Source organism: Culex pipiens, chromosome 1 (assembly GCF_016801865.2).
Source record: "Culex pipiens pallens isolate TS chromosome 1, TS_CPP_V2, whole genome shotgun sequence".
NCBI classification, from domain to species: Eukaryota; Metazoa; Arthropoda; class Insecta; order Diptera; family Culicidae; genus Culex; species Culex pipiens.
The window spans coordinates 34,141,428-34,157,239 of NC_068937.1; the positions used below are offsets into that span (position 1 = coordinate 34,141,428).

Genomic DNA, 15,812 nt, shown 5'->3' on the forward strand with positions numbered 1-15,812 from the left:
AGGTAATTAAATAAGCTTTCAGAGAAGTTAGATAGTTTGAAAAAGTTTGGCCAATGCAAAGAATATCCTGCTTTAAAAAAACAATCAAAAGTTATGAAATTTGGATTATTATATTTGTATAAAAGTGTCTTATTTCGACAAATTTACACTATTTTCAAAAATGTTTGTATTGTCACGTGACTATTTTTATAAAAGTGATCAAACTTAATGGAAACTATGTTGGAAAGGTTACTTAAGTCATTTCTTATCACCCTTCAACGTTGTATTAGACGGAATGGCTTGTTTTCTATGGTGGCACTTTCTGCCCCGCACCCTGACCTACGCCGTGTTAGGGTGGTCCGAAAAATTCAATTTTCGTCGATTTTCGCAAAAACCACTTTTTTCAAAAAATCATTTCTCCGTGCCATTTTATCCGATTTTAGCTGTCTTAGACGCAAAAGAAAGGTGATTAGTTTGGCTATTTGGGAAAAATAGTAAGAAGTTTCAAAAATCTAGTTTAATATTTGAAAAGGTCGTATGAAAACTTAAAATGCTGTTTTGAAGGTCTCGGGACCAAAGAGCCTATGTCTGAAACTATGTTTACCTCATTCCTCGGAAAATTTTACATAATATATCAAAAAATTGTGAAGTTATGTTTTCAATACTATAAGATACGATTTTTTGAAAATAAAAACGGGGTTGTTCGACGCACCACGCGCAAAAATGGAAAAATAACGAAAACGGGAAAAAAAATGACTTTTTTCACTAAAACTGCGATAACTTAAAAATTTAAGCGATGACTAGGGTTAGTGAATTTTCACGATTTCGCGGACAGCGTAAAATTTGTGAAATTTGAAGATTTCCGTGAAATCCCGTGAAATTTATAATTTTTTTTTTCAAATCAATTCTTTGAAATAACAACATATTAAATATTTCATTCACAAAGACTTTTTAAGTAAGTTTTATTAGTTTTCAATTGAAAAGCGTGATATAAACCATTTGAAGAATTGTAAGCAAAACATACATTAACATGAAATTGATACAACATTTATTGAAAAGTTAATTTTGTCTATTTCTACAAAAAACATGTTAAAATCAACTAAACAAGTATATTGTGTTTTTTTTAAAGATTGCACACATTTCTTTATTGTTTTTATTTATTTTAAGAAATCAATTAAATGTAAACATTTATGCAAAAGTAACATTCAGTAAAATTAGTCATCTTTCCCTTTTCCTCAAATTAATGATATAACCGGAAGAGGAAAAAAAAAATGAAAAATTTCAGAGCCATCAGAGTTAAGAAAAATATTGAGAAAATAGATTGCTTTTTTCTTGATACTCTAAATAATAGTTTATCATTTTTTCTTAGGAAACTAACTGAACTTAGAAAACAAATTCATTCGCCAGAATAACAGTTTAACTATTATTTTATTTGAAATCTGAAAAATAAAATTTTAAATCAAATTGAAAAGTTCAAGCTTGGTTTATTCATGATTAAGTAAACTGTTTTTTTTATCTATAAAATCACCTTTTAAGAACATTTAAATTTTTTGAGTTCTGTTAAATTTTCATGATATTATTTATTTATGATTATTTGAGTGAAAAATTATGGTGCCCGTGGAAGTTTTTATTGTTTTCTGTTCTGATATTGAATAACATTTTGAAGATTTCGTTACAGATTAAATTATTTTTGCCTATTAATTTTAAATTTGGTTTTTTTTAAATTTGAGATGAAAACCTTAAACTATTTTCACTGGGAAAAATGTCGCAAAAAAGTTTTTTTAATTGTAAGATTGTTTTGTCAAATTTATTTTTGATATCAAATTTAATAAAAAGTAAAAAGATAAAAGAGTAGCAAATCAGCGAAATCTGTTTAGCTATACAGCAATTCCATTTGAAAAGAGCCTAAACCGATAAAAAAGTTCTCCGATCGGGCTAAAAATTTATCTGGGGGTTTCTTGGCCAAAATAATTAGACCCGTATTTTTTTTTTTGTTTGGTCATTAGGGTGACCTACATCATGCTAGGGTAGTTCGAAAAATGGCAATTTTCGTTATTTTTTGTAAAAACCACTTTTTTCAAAAAATCATATATCCGTGTCATTTCATCCGATTTTAGCTGTCTTAGATCCAAAAGAAAGGTGATTAGTTTGGCTATTTGAGAAAAATAGTAAGACGTTTCAAAAATCTAGCTTAAAATTTTAAAAATTCGTATGTAAACTTAAAATGGCGTTTTGACCGTGTCTGAAACAAAGAGCCTATGTCTGAAAATATTTTTATCGGATTCCATATCAAAAAATTGGCGATGTCGAACCGTACGTTTCTGAGATATGATTTTTTGAAAATAAATGACAGATAAGATTTTTTGAAAAAGTGGTTTTTGCGAAAATTAACGAAAATGGACAATTTTCGGACCACCCTAACACGGCGTAGGTCACCCTAACGACCAAACAAAAAAATGTGGGTCTAATTATTTCGGCCAAGGACCCCCAGAAAAATTTTGAGCCCGACCGGAGAACTTTTTTTTCGAATCATGCTGTTTTCTCTAGGAATTGATGTATTGTGAAAATATTTCATAATCAAAACCTAATTCTAAATAGGGGGATGGCGTCGCTATTTTTAGACCACGTTTTCCACTTTTTCGCATCGAAACTGACTACTTTATCGACTTCATTTTGCTGGGCGAGATAGGACGCCGTCTATTTTTAGACGATGATTCAGAACTTTTCCACTCTTGCACTTCAAAAAACCAGATGGCAGCACGATGTAACGCCACGTCCCTATGCAGAACGTCACTCCCAGTTGCCTGCCCAATCTCCGCATGCTAATATTCTCAATTTCTCCACCCACTCTTTCTCATCCCTCTATTTCAGCACAACAATCATCAATCTCGTCGCGAAAGTTCATTGGTTCGACCCGTCGAATCGCCAACTCGACCCATCAATCGTTGCGATCGCCCTCCAGCAGCCCGGTCATGTACTACGACGGCATGGAGCTTCCGTCCCCGCAGACGGCCTCCGGCGAGGCGAACAACCCTTTCGGGGATTCGTACGTGAAGAAGTACTACCGGAAGGCTGAGCACAGGTGAGAGATTCTTGGGGGTTCAAAGGTCAAATATTAGGGAACTTTGAAACAGGAAATGAAATGTGGGGAAAGAACTGTTTATGGAATTTAGACCAAATTTTTCAATAAATTAACAAACACAAACTATACTTTCCTATAATTTTACTGCCGGCTAGCGGGTATAGTAAATTGAAGCATTTCAACTCCTTTGTTAAGGCCTTAAGGTTCATCGGAAGAGAAAATCCCAACGGATTTTTTGGGTCAACCTGCTATCTTCCGGTCCCATCGGCATTTGTTATAACTTTTTTTTTACAATTTTGTTTTATTCCTGTTCGGAATGTTTGACGTAGGCGTGAAAGTTAAAATCTCTCCGGCCGGATCCGTTTGGCGCCGGGAATGTAATGGGAAAAAGTTCCTTCCCGGTAGGAAGTTTTCCGCGTAGGCTTGCGGTGAGATTTCGCTGATTTTAAATTGAAATAAGTGCGTACCTTTTATGCTTCTTTTTTTTTGCTGGTTTGTTCAGGATGGAAGGAGCGTTTTCACTTTGTTTCCGGATTCTTGGGATGTCGTTTGCAGATTTCTTTTTCGTTAAAAAAAACAATTTTATTTCGATTTACGTCGGTTTCACTTTCTATAAATAATGCGCTTAAATCGTGATTAGCGAGTGACGTAAAGGGTCACCAACAAGGATCGATACAGGTTCTTGCGTTTTCATTACCATTCAGATGAAATGAATGCCGTGTTTACATTTAGCCAGCAATTGTTTTCGATTCACGCTGGCAAACAATTCACGCTTCGATAAATTATGTGGAATGCAATTACACTCACCTCGTTGCACAAAATAATGTCGATGAAATCCTTTCGATTATTTAGCAGCACCGGTGAACCTTTAAAGGTAATTTAATTATGGCCCAATGAAAAACGCTAAACTTTTTTCAATTTACTAATACGAAAGTCATTGCATTTTATTGAACTCGAATCAAACTTCCGTTTTTTTATTATTCAATAATCAATTTTACAACATTTAAAACTTGCATGCTAACTGCCAACAATTTTGAAAATCATTTTTATGATCGTATACGAGTTCAGTAAAGTTATTTACCTTTGACAAAATCAGTATTCTCCACTTTGTAGGTCTCGAGGCCCTCGAATCTGGAAGATTTTTTGAGTTGATTAATCAATTGGAAACATTGTAGATTCACCGAGGTCTCCTGGCACCGGTTCCGGATTGGCAAAGACCAGCAAATAAAAGATTTCAGTTGGGGTTTAAACATGATCGATTTTGATACCCAACGCTGTTGGCCATCAACGGCTCCCGCCATGTCAGTTTGTAGATCTCTTGTTAGTAACGCTTGTTTTGTGGAGAAAAATGACGTAGCAGAAGCACAAAACCTTTTTTTTACATAAACAAGCAAGTATTATTTGATTTTAGATATCTATGAAGAAAATCGCAAAACCTAAAAATTTATCCATTTTGTGGCAGTTTTAGTTTGCCCTTAATGTGAGATGAGACAGATAGCTTGGTTGGGCGAATCGACTGCAGTTGTATGACAAAAGTACGAAACACAAAAGATTAAATGGACAACATTTAAAGTTCGCTTTGAGAATGCAAAAAGTCTCAATAATTTATTGAATTAAAAAGCAAAAATTTACATAAATTGAATTATGAAAATCATTGCACAAGCAAATCAAGAAAAAAAATATTTAAATTATTTGACCCTTTTGAAATGTCAGACGGTATAACAAAATGTGTAAATATGTTTTTCAAGAGGTTAAGTGAATTTTACATGAGTTTCACTTTATAACATTGCAAAGCGAATCAATAGTTTTCAAGACATCATAGCATGGAAAAACTCATTTTGCGCAATTTTATTTTTTTTGCAAGAGCATATCTCAGCAAACAAAGTCATAAATGTTAAAAAAGAAAATTTTGATGAAATAACTAGTCTCCATTTTTTTCAGAGATACAAAATTAAATAGACAATTTTGCTGAAAATGTTATCTTAAAATGGCTTCAACTCGAAAACGGCACCTAGATTTTATAAAAAAAAATCACAAAAGTATTTTTTGATTCGAAATTCAATTTTACATCCAAAAATGATTTTTAACAGCTTTTTTGGGTAGTTATTTGATACCTTACAAAACAATTTTCGGTCAATTTTTGTATGGACAGCTGCCAAAATTGTATGGAGACCTTTATGGGTGAACCAATGGCACAAAATAGCTTCTTTGGTCATAGGGAAGGCCCCACAAAGTTTGAGCTAAATCAAAAAATACAACAAATAAAAATGGTCGAAATCGGCCGATTTCGAAGAGAACTGCTCATAAAATAGAATTTCTCTTGAAAAAATCTATTTTTACTCAAAAACTTGACCTTTTCGAAAAAATCTAATGATGGGAATGGATTCAGCAGACAAAAATACATTAAAAATGATCAATCAGACTGACGAGACATCAACATTTAGTCATCTCTAAGTCATACTTTAGCATAAAATAGATTTTATTTTGAAAAAATCATCGAAAATTCAATTTTTACTCAAAAAGCTGACCTTTTTTAAAAAATCTAATGATAGGAATTGATTCAGCAGACAAAATTACATGAAATATGATCAATAAGATTACCGAGACAAACTAATTTTACGTTCTGCAAAGCATTTTTGATTTTTATTATTGATATCCCACCATAATTTGACTTGCATGCAAGTTGGAAAAACTTGAATGAGAACCAACTGAAAATATAATTTTAAAATGGCTATAAATATGCGTAGAAACAATCAAATTTTAAAAACCAGTGGTGTTTCAGAAAGGGGAAAACGTGAACTATAAGGTACATGTATTGGTTTAGTTGTTTATTCAATAGTTCTTTTGTAAAATAGTCGACAAAGTAGCTAATTTTGGCCTAAACTAACATTTCAAACGGGTGTATCTCAAAATTGGGACCATTTGGAGCAATTCTGGACCCGGATTCGGATTCAGCAGGCAAATTTCTACTAGGAACACATATACTCGTCTCAGAGACAAAATCTTGTTGGACTGTGTAATGAATCCGGATCTATTTTAAATTGCACGTCACCGAATAATGCGTTAATTCAAATTTCATTTCGTTTTGAAAGCCCAACCCAAAGCATCGTTGCTCGGATGGCACGCCGGCGGTTTGAAGTAAAAAATACGCGAATGATAAGTCCTTCTCATAGCGTCGTAGCTCCGAAGGCAACGATTATGTTGCACTTTCTGGTCATATCATCTACCAAGATGAATCCTGACCTTCCCTTTCCTTTCCCTACTAACACAATTCCCCCACTTCCCGTGATGCTTGAAGGAGATGCTGTGGATTCAACGGTCTCATTCGGTGTCAACAGGTATAGAGCGACAAACTCCGTGTCTGATGAGTCTGCAACTTCAACTATCGGACTAACATTCCTACCTTTTTTGAACTGCATCTCCTTGGGGGGGGCGCCGGTATTGACTTAAAGCAGAGATCTTCAGGGGTTACACAGTGAGGATGATTAGCTCCCACTACTCATCTGTTGGTTCATTGTGTAACTTCAGCTGATCCGTCAATAACGGAGTAGCAGCTCATTGGCAGTCAACCATGCTCATGCAGCTGTCCTTACAAAATCTGTATCTTTTTAAGGTATTTTTTGATCGGTTTGGTGTCTTCGGCAAAGTTGTAGGTATGAATAAGGACTACACTGAAAAAAATGATGCAAGGAAACATTTTTTTGTGATATTTTGTTTAATTTTATGAGTTTTGAATTTTCGAATCAATACTTATTTAAAAAAAAACGAAATATTGGTCGAAATATAAAAAATGTCACCTTCGTTTTTCGATGTAAAATCGAATTTGCAATCAAAAAGTACTTTGGTGAAATTTAAATAAAGTGCACCGTTTTCAAGTTCTAGCAATTTTTAGGTAACTTTTTTAAAAATAGTCGCAGTTATTCATTTTTTTTAATTAGTTTTGAAAAAAATATTTTTGAAATGCTGAGAAAATTCTCTATATTTTGCTTTTTTTTAACTTTGTTGATACGACCCTTAGTTGTTGAGATATTGCCATGCAATGATTTAAAAAGAGGAAAATTGATGTTTTCTAAGTCTCACCCAAACAACCAATAATTTGCTGATGTCGATATTTCAGCAACTAATGGTTCGATTTTCAAAGTTATGTTGTTCCAGTTTTTTTTAATCAAGACTAACATTTTTCGAAATTTCAAAGAATAGAAATATGGATTTAAATTTAAATTACAAGCTTTTTTGAAAAAGAAAGGCATAAAGTTAAGATGTTTATTGATGCTTTATACATAATCAAACCGCAATTCCATTTGAAAAGAGCCTGAACCGAAAAAAAGTTCTTCGATCGGGCTCATTTTTTTTTTTCTTTTTTGTTTGGTAGATCGGGACTGGCAACACCAGCCAGCAACAGTCAAGTGTTCGGAGCTCTTCAAACTTTTCGATTTTTTCGCCGTAATTTACCGTGATTACCCGCGAGTTTGCTGCTCCAGCATGCCAAGGGCCGGCCGTGGCCGTGGCAGTTCGAGTGCGGCCTCGAAAAACCCGCGAAGCTCATCTACCGGCAGAGTGCAGAAAGGTAAACACACCAACGCCGCATCGACCGCCATCGCGCACGGGAGCGTGCCCGGTGACGTCACCGATCCTTCTTTTTTACACGTGTCATACCGTCCACGTGAGTCCCCTATACGGACGAGACAATCGACCCGGGCATCCGGAAGCACTTCCGACCAGCAGCAGCAGCCGTCCACAAGCACCACGACAACAACCACTTCCAACGTTCCCACCAGCAACGAATTTGAGATGCTGAGTGGAGAAGAAAACAACTCCGTCAGTGACAGCAGCAGTACTGGCGACGACGATGATGATGATGAACTTGCGCGCAAGCAAGGAAAGCAGAAAAAGTGTAACTCTCCGAAGGAACGACGACCACCTCCAATTTTTATTTTGGATACGCTGGCAGACGATATTGACGAGTTGCTTGAGGGCCTCCAATATTGTCTGAAAATAGGTAAAACGTCAGTGCAAGTTATTACACATAACAAACTGAATTTCGACATGGTGGTGAAGAAGTTGAAGTTGCGAAACTTCAAGTTTTTTACATTTGACCCTGCAGAGAAGGTCCCAGTGAAGATCGTCCTTCAGGGATATCCGGACCGCCCGATCTCCGATCTGGAAGAACACCTATCGGGCATCAAGGTTAAGCCTCGAGAGATTAAGGTGCTTTCAAAGACGATAACGGTGACAGGTACGTACACATTGTACCTCCTGTACTTCGATCGTGGGTCCGTCAAAATCCAGGACCTTCGGCGGATCAAAGCACTGGACGGATTCTTTGTGACGTGGCGATTCTACATGAAGAATCCCGCCGACGCAGCCCAATGCCACCGCTGTCAAAAGTTCGGACACGGTTCAAGAAACTGCAATCTTCCGCCCCGGTGCGTAAAGTGTGGTGAGACCCACTTCACCGAAAGGTGCAATCTTCCGCGGAAAGACCAGCTGGGGGAAAACGCCCAGCAGCACAAAGCGCGCGTCAAGTGCGCTAACTGTGGTGGAAACCACACGGCGAATTTCCGTGGCTGTGCCGCGCGGAAAAAGTACCTCGAGGAGCAGGACAAGAAGAAGAAAGCGCCAGCGTCCCGCCAACCTCCGAAGACTTCGAGCTCGAACGCTGCAGCAGCTGGCGGCGGAGCGGTTCCATCGACCAAACCAGCGTTCCCTCCCGGTTGGGGAGGTTCGTACGCTAGAGTAGCCGCTTCTGGCGTCGGTACTCCCCCGGGACAAGCTGATGTTACCGGTGATGATCTCTTCACGCTTCCTGAGTTTTTCGCCCTTGCTGGTGAGATGCTCACGCGCTTTCGTGCCTGCCGAAACAAGGCAGAACAATTCCAAGCTCTCAGTGAGCTGATGATGAAGTACATCTACAACGGATAAGCTGCCTTGTGCAGCGAAGTTTTTCGACGTCAACAGACAATACAAACTGTGATTTAGTTTTAAGCTTTTCCTATTTCTATCCTTTTCCTTAGCAAATCTCGAAGGTTTTTTTTTATTTTTCCTTCTCTTGCCAAATCCATTGTTAGAATATCCAATTACATCTAAATGAATTATAGTGTAAACCATAGTTGAAAGGAACTCCAAAACTCTATTAGGTTATAAGAAACACTAAATTGTAAATTGATTATTTACTAATAAACACTAATTGAATTGAAAAAATTTTTTGTTTGGTACATCGTGCTAGGGTGGTTCAAACAATGGCATTTTTCGTCATTTTTCGCAAAAACCACTTTCATATCTCTGCGCCATTGCATCTGATTTTAGCTGTCTTAGACGCAAAATAAAGGTGATGAGTTTGACTATTTGTGAAAAATAGTAAGAAGTTTCAAAAATCTAGCTTAACATTTGAAAAAGTCGTATGAAAAATTAAAATGGCGTTTTGGCCGTGTTTGGACCAAAGAGCCTATGTCTGACAATATATTTATCGGAATTCTCGAAAAATTTCACAAAAGATTTCAAAAATTGGCGATGTCGAACAGTACTTTTCCGAGGTATGATTTTTTCAAAATAAAAACTGATTTTTTTGACGCGCCACGCGCAAAACAGGAAAATGACAAAAAGAGAAAAAACAACTTTTTTTACTAAAACTGCGATAACTTCAAAATTTCAGCGATGGCCTATACATGTTTGGGTGTAAAAAATTTCGTAATTGAAAGACGCAACTTTTGGTACCCCAACATGTATAGGTCATCGCTAAAAATGTGAAGTTATCGCAGTTTTAGTGAAAAAAATTGATTTTTTGCCGATTTCGTCATTTTCCTGCTTTGCGCGAAACTTCTTACTATTTGTCTCAAATAGCCAAACTTATCACCTTTCGCTTGTGACACCTAAAATCGGATGCAATGACGTGCAATTGGCAAACAATTAGATGTCTCCGGAATCAACGATTGTCTCTGAAAAAGCATCAAATTTTCCTTACCATGCTATGAAAGCTTGATGCACACCGCGACGCCATATGTCAGGTAGCACACACGTGGTTGAAATGTTGAAATATTAGCAATAAACACAAATTTGCTCTTCAAAGATTCTAAACTCGATTAAATAATATCAGGATTGTTTGAAATGATCATTTTCTAGTTCAAAAAAGGTTCGAAATGAAATATTCCAGCCGTTTCTCATCCACGTGGTAGATGGGGTGTGCGGGACTTGGGTACAGCTAAAACCCCACGCCGGAATATCTTCAATCACCACCGAACTTCCTCATCTTTTTCACCAGTCTACGAGCGGCATCAGGCAGAAGATCAGCTCCCGGCACTCACTTTATTTACATCACGAGGAGCCAGCGATAGAGTGTTTAGCAAAACACACAAACCCATCCCAGTCGACGGCCGTACGCAAAAACAGTCGCAACAGCAGGCTAAGTAATGAACCCGAGCTGCATCACGACGGCGCACGATAGTTTATGGCTGTTTGCTTTCGCCTTCCCAGGGGCTGTTATCAGCTATAGCGATTCTCAATCAAAACGTGAAAGATTGAGGGTAGATTGTGAGGGGACTTTTTGAAAATGGTAGAGAGATTTTTATTTTTTGTCACTGTAACAAAGTGATAACTTTGACGATTACCCAAAAATAAATTGTTGCCTTTGCCGTACTCGAAAGGTCAACTTGAGGACATGTACTTTTTATGCATATGTGGGAAGACTCCAGCCAATCCGTATCGATAAAACTTGCTCAACGAGTGCAGTAGCTGAGCTGTACAGCGAACACCATGGTCTAGGAAATTATGCTGTCAGTTCAGCTGTTGCACTCTTTTGGATGTTCGTTGACCACTGCGCTAGCTTGCTGGCAATGACGGGCGTTACGTGACTTGGGGCTCGACACAATGCACCGCCGTGGAATGTTTTGGGGGCTCGTCAGCGGGACCGGTTTGACGGGTTTTCGGCTGTTCCAGTGGAATTTTTGTTTTGTCCAAGATTCCGCTTGGAATGAAGGCGCAGACACAACATTGGTTGATGCCAATGTTGTTCAGCCCTAAATTGTTTTTCCACTCCAATTCTGCGGGTCTCAGATGATGCTCACCATTCCTGATAACGCGAACATCAATAAGACCCGTTTCACTGTCAACAGGGCACTCTTATCAGTACAAGTAGTGCAACTACTGGCTCCAACGAAGGTTTGCACAACAACATCGGCAAAGTGTTTATGAGTGATAATCCTTCGACTCGAAAAATAAACACTATAAATAGTCAACGCGATGGGAATGTGTTATCAGATTTCCCAATCACGTAGCGCGTAACAAATTTGCATAAAAACAAGAGTTCACATTGCAATCTATGCAATTCCAACTGCACCAGACTGCAATCAGACCGTCATCTTCCAGCGCAGCTGTTGCTGCCGATACGGTAAAAGTTCGATGGTTTGACATCTGGAATTTTGACACTCTTTCGAGAGAATCTTGCTAGTTTTGACAATGTGGGTATCATTTTTTTTCTTTGTCATAATGATCATGTCTGTAACATAACCACCTGCAAGCAACCTCTGTCAAACCAGCAGGGTACTCCCTGTGCCTGTCCGGAAGTACGAAAATCGGAACGTCCCTCTGCGGAGCGCATCATGTGGCGTACAAAATAGATGAGATTATCTCGAATTTATACCAGCAACACAAATTGGAATCGAAACGATGAACCGCCGCGTCGAGCTCCTCCACGTAAAATTCCGATGGAAAACAAACGCAAATGGAAACGTTGGTCGGGCTAATCGAAACTGAAACCGCACATGTCTGTCGATGGTAATTAAGCTGTTTTTTTTGTGGAATAACTATATGGTGGTCGGTACTAGATGTGCAAGCTAATTAAGTGCTGATGAATATTCAGTAAGTCGTTTGGAATTTAGGATGAATTTTGTGAAAATGTTGTAGTTTAATTTATTTATTTATTTTTCATACATAACTAATCAAAAAAGCCAGTTCTTGTTCACATAAAAAAATCGAAAGGCAAGTCGGAAATTAAAAAGAAAGTATTTTGCAAGGTTGGTAATCGATCAAATTATCGTCTGACAATAACAATAATGGTAATCGTTATCGTCGGAATCTATCGTTATCCCGATAATTCTATCGGCGATAATCTTATCGCCGATAATGGACGATAACTCTTTTTTTAAATCTTTATAAAATCGATTAATTCAACCATGTCATGTTAAATTTTCAATGCATTCACTAAGAATATATTTTTTGAACATTTAGTAAGTTTCTAAGTATAAATATGTACTCCAAATTGTTCACAAAATACCGCATTTTTTATAAATTACTCAAATTTTCATAATTTGCATATCAAACGAAACGATTTTTATTTTTTAACTTTATTAAAGTATTTTTTAAGTAAAATACTAAAATTTTCACACAATATAGTATTTTTAGAAAGTTCTAAAATTTTCACAATTTGCAATATGGGTATCAAACGAATTGAAATTTCGTATGCATTTCCAATTTATTAGAGTTTTGTTTGGAAAATACTATTTTTTTTACAAATCACCACATCAACTTCAAAAAATATTTGCAACGGCCTTATTATTTATTTATTTTTATAATTTGCAATATTGTTATCAAACGAAGCAAGATTTTGTATGATTTTCACTTTTGATTTTTTTTTTTGTAAAATATCAAACATTCACAAAACACCATATTTTTTCGAAAATACTCAAATTTTCATAATGTACAACATGGGTATTAAACGAAGCGAAATTTTGCATGCTTCATACAAAATTTTGCGTCCTTTGATTCCCATATTTAAAATTTAAAAAAATAAGGTACTTTCGAAAAATATGGTGTTTTGTAAAAGTTTGGTATTCTACAAAAAAAAAAAAAAAAAAAAAAAAAAAAAAAAAAAAAAAAAAAAAAAAAAAAAAAAAACATTTAAAAGTGAAAAATCATACAAAATTTTGCTTCCATTGATATCCATATTTCAAATTATGAAAATTTGATTTCTTTAAAAAAATACGGAACTTTGTGAAAATTTATATATTTTCAAAAAAACTATAAGGCCGTTGCAAATATTTTTTGAAGCTTATGTCCCTCGACTCTGGTCGGGGTCGAGAGGGGGGGGGGGGGGGCGGCTGCTTGGAAAAAAATGGAAATATTTAAAAATTGAAATAATAAGCCATGGTCTCAACATTTGAAAAAAAAAAACAGTTTTAAAATGCATTCAAAATGAATTCCACAAAAATTTTAAATATTTTTGATCGATCCCAGACATGCTTAATATGACTTTAAAAGCGGGGAAAATGCATTTCTAATTGCTTTAAGTTGGTTCAACTAATATTTTCTTTAAAATTTTGAAGTTTTTTGACAAAAAAAAATGTTTGCCCTCTAATTTTTCGGACCGATTTTTAAGAAGGGCGACATAAACTTTGAAAAATATTTGCAGCGGCCTAAATGTGAAAAAGCAAAGCAAATTTCGCTTCGTTTGATACCCAAATTGCATATTTTGAAAATTTGAGTATTTTCAAAAAAATAAGGTATTTTGTGAAAATTTAAGTATTTTCCAAAAAAAACTCTAATAAAGTGAAAATAGCATACAAATTTCGCTTCGTTTGATATCCATATTGCAAATTTTTAAATTATTAGTGTTTTCGAAAATACGGTATTTTGTGAAAATTTTAGTTTTCAACAAAAAAACTCTAGTAATGTGAAAAATCATACAAAATTTCGCTTCGTTTAACACCCATATTACAAATTATGAAAATTTTAATACTTCCGAAAAATCGGTATTTTGTGAACAACGATAAATTACACAGCGTAACAAAATATTTTTTTTATTTTTTGGCAGCACGAAAAAAAATGCTCCTCTAGGGATCGGCTTCCCGAACAAAATGCAACCTGGCGCATATTTTTATTGTTATCCTAACTCGAGATATTCAATGCAGAAGTTTTGCATATGAATCACCCCCCGTCGGAAAATATTTTTTATTTTGTTTTCTCTGTAACTTTTGATCAATTAGGTCTTTTTGGACGCTTCCGGTGTCATTCGACGGTAAATTGTTAGAAAAACTCAAGATTTGGTCCCATTGGCCGGTTCCCGTAACCGGTTCCGGAGGAAATCCGGAATATTGGCCAAAACTGTGCAAAAACTTCAAAATTTTGAAGTTTTTTGCTCTTAATGCGAAGTGAACGCACTATAGCATGAAACAATCCATACAAACTAAAAAAATGTTGGTCCCAACATGTTTGAAGGTGTTTAATTGAAAAGGTGGCCATTGAGAACCGGTTCCGGTGAATCCGGATCCGGAAACTCCGGAAAAAATTAAGCAATATTTTCACAATTCCAATGTGTCAGACAGATATAAATAAAAGTGTTGTTGAAGCATTCTTTGCTACTTCATATTCATATTACCACAAAAACATGGCCAAGTGGCCAACGGGAACCTGCTCTAAATGTTCCGGATCAGGGAACCTGTGGAAATTATATATTTTTTATTAATGTTATGAAGCAGTTTTTATTAAGACATTTTCAATGTATCTGGAAAAAATCTGAATTGATTCAAAATCAAAATCAGAAATGTGGCCAAGTGGCCAACGGTAACCTGTTCTGAATGTTCCGGATCATGGAACCAGTGGACACTTGACATTTTTTTTAATTTTAAAGGCAGTTTTTTATTAAGAAATTTTCAAGGTTTCTGGAAAAAATATGAATTAATCCGAAATATAAATAAAAGTGTTTTTGAAGCATTCTTTGCTACTTCATATTCATATTACCACAAAAACATGGCCAAGTGGCCAACGGGAACCTGCTCTGAATGTTCCGGATCAGGGAACCTGTGGAAATTATATATTTTTTATTAATGTTATGAAGCAGTTTTTATTAAGACATTTTCAATGTATCTGGAAAAAATCTGAATTGATTCAAAATCAAAATCAGAAATGTGGCCAAGTGGCCAACGGGAACCCGTTCTGAATATTCCGGATCAGGGAACCAGTGGTCACTTGAAATGTGTATTAATTTAAAATAGCATAATTTAATTAGGAAATTTTCTAGTTTTCTACAAAAATCAGAATTAATTAAAATCAGAATCAGAAATATGCCCAGGTTACCAACAGGAACCCGTTTTAAATGTTCTGGATTAGGGAACCAGTGAACATTTGAAGTTTTTATCAAGTTTTCAAAAAACATATTTAGATTAATGAAATTTAAAAATTCCTGTAAAAATTAGGAACATATTCGATATCAGAATTAGAAATATTGCCAAGTGGCCTACGGGAACTCGTTCTGAATGTTTCGGATCATGTTACCAGAGGAAATTTGAATTTTTAATTAATTTTAAAAATGCATATTTTAATTAATGAAATTTTTAAATCCCTGGAAAATCTGAATGTATTTAGAATAAGAAATAAAAATGATGCCAAGTGGCCGACTGTTCCGGATCAGCGAGCCAGTGGTCACTTGGCATATTTTAATTTAGAAATTTTCTAGATTTCTAGAAAAATCTGAATTTATTTGAAATCAGAATTGAAAATGTTGTCAAGTGGCCAACGAGAATCTGTTCTGACTGATCCAGATCAGGGAACCAGAAATCACATAAAAAGTTTATTAATTAAATAAAAAACATTTTTTTAATTAAGAATATTTCTAGATTTCTAGAAAAATCTAAATTTATTTTAAATCATACTTAAAAATTTTGCCAAGTGGCCAACGTGAACCTGTTCTGACTGGTCACAATTTTTATTAATTTAAAAAATATATATTTATTTTACTGATTTGTTTTAAAGTTTTGGAAAA

The 15,812-nt window shown here is 35.5% G+C and overlaps 1 protein-coding gene across 2 annotated transcripts in view; it reads left to right on the forward strand.

Moving 5' to 3' along the window:
- The window catches only part of LOC120418115 (cytosolic purine 5'-nucleotidase), a 117,045-nt gene that overhangs the window by 8,139 nt on the left and 93,094 nt on the right, over window positions 1-15,812 (forward strand). For both annotated transcript variants that reach the window (XM_052708635.1, XM_052708636.1), the window contains exon 2: window positions 2,851-3,061. In XM_052708635.1, coding sequence (XP_052564595.1) covers window positions 2,952-3,061 — 110 coding nt within the window. In that variant the 5' untranslated portion in view covers window positions 2,851-2,951. The remainder of the gene's footprint in view (window positions 1-2,850; window positions 3,062-15,812) is intronic.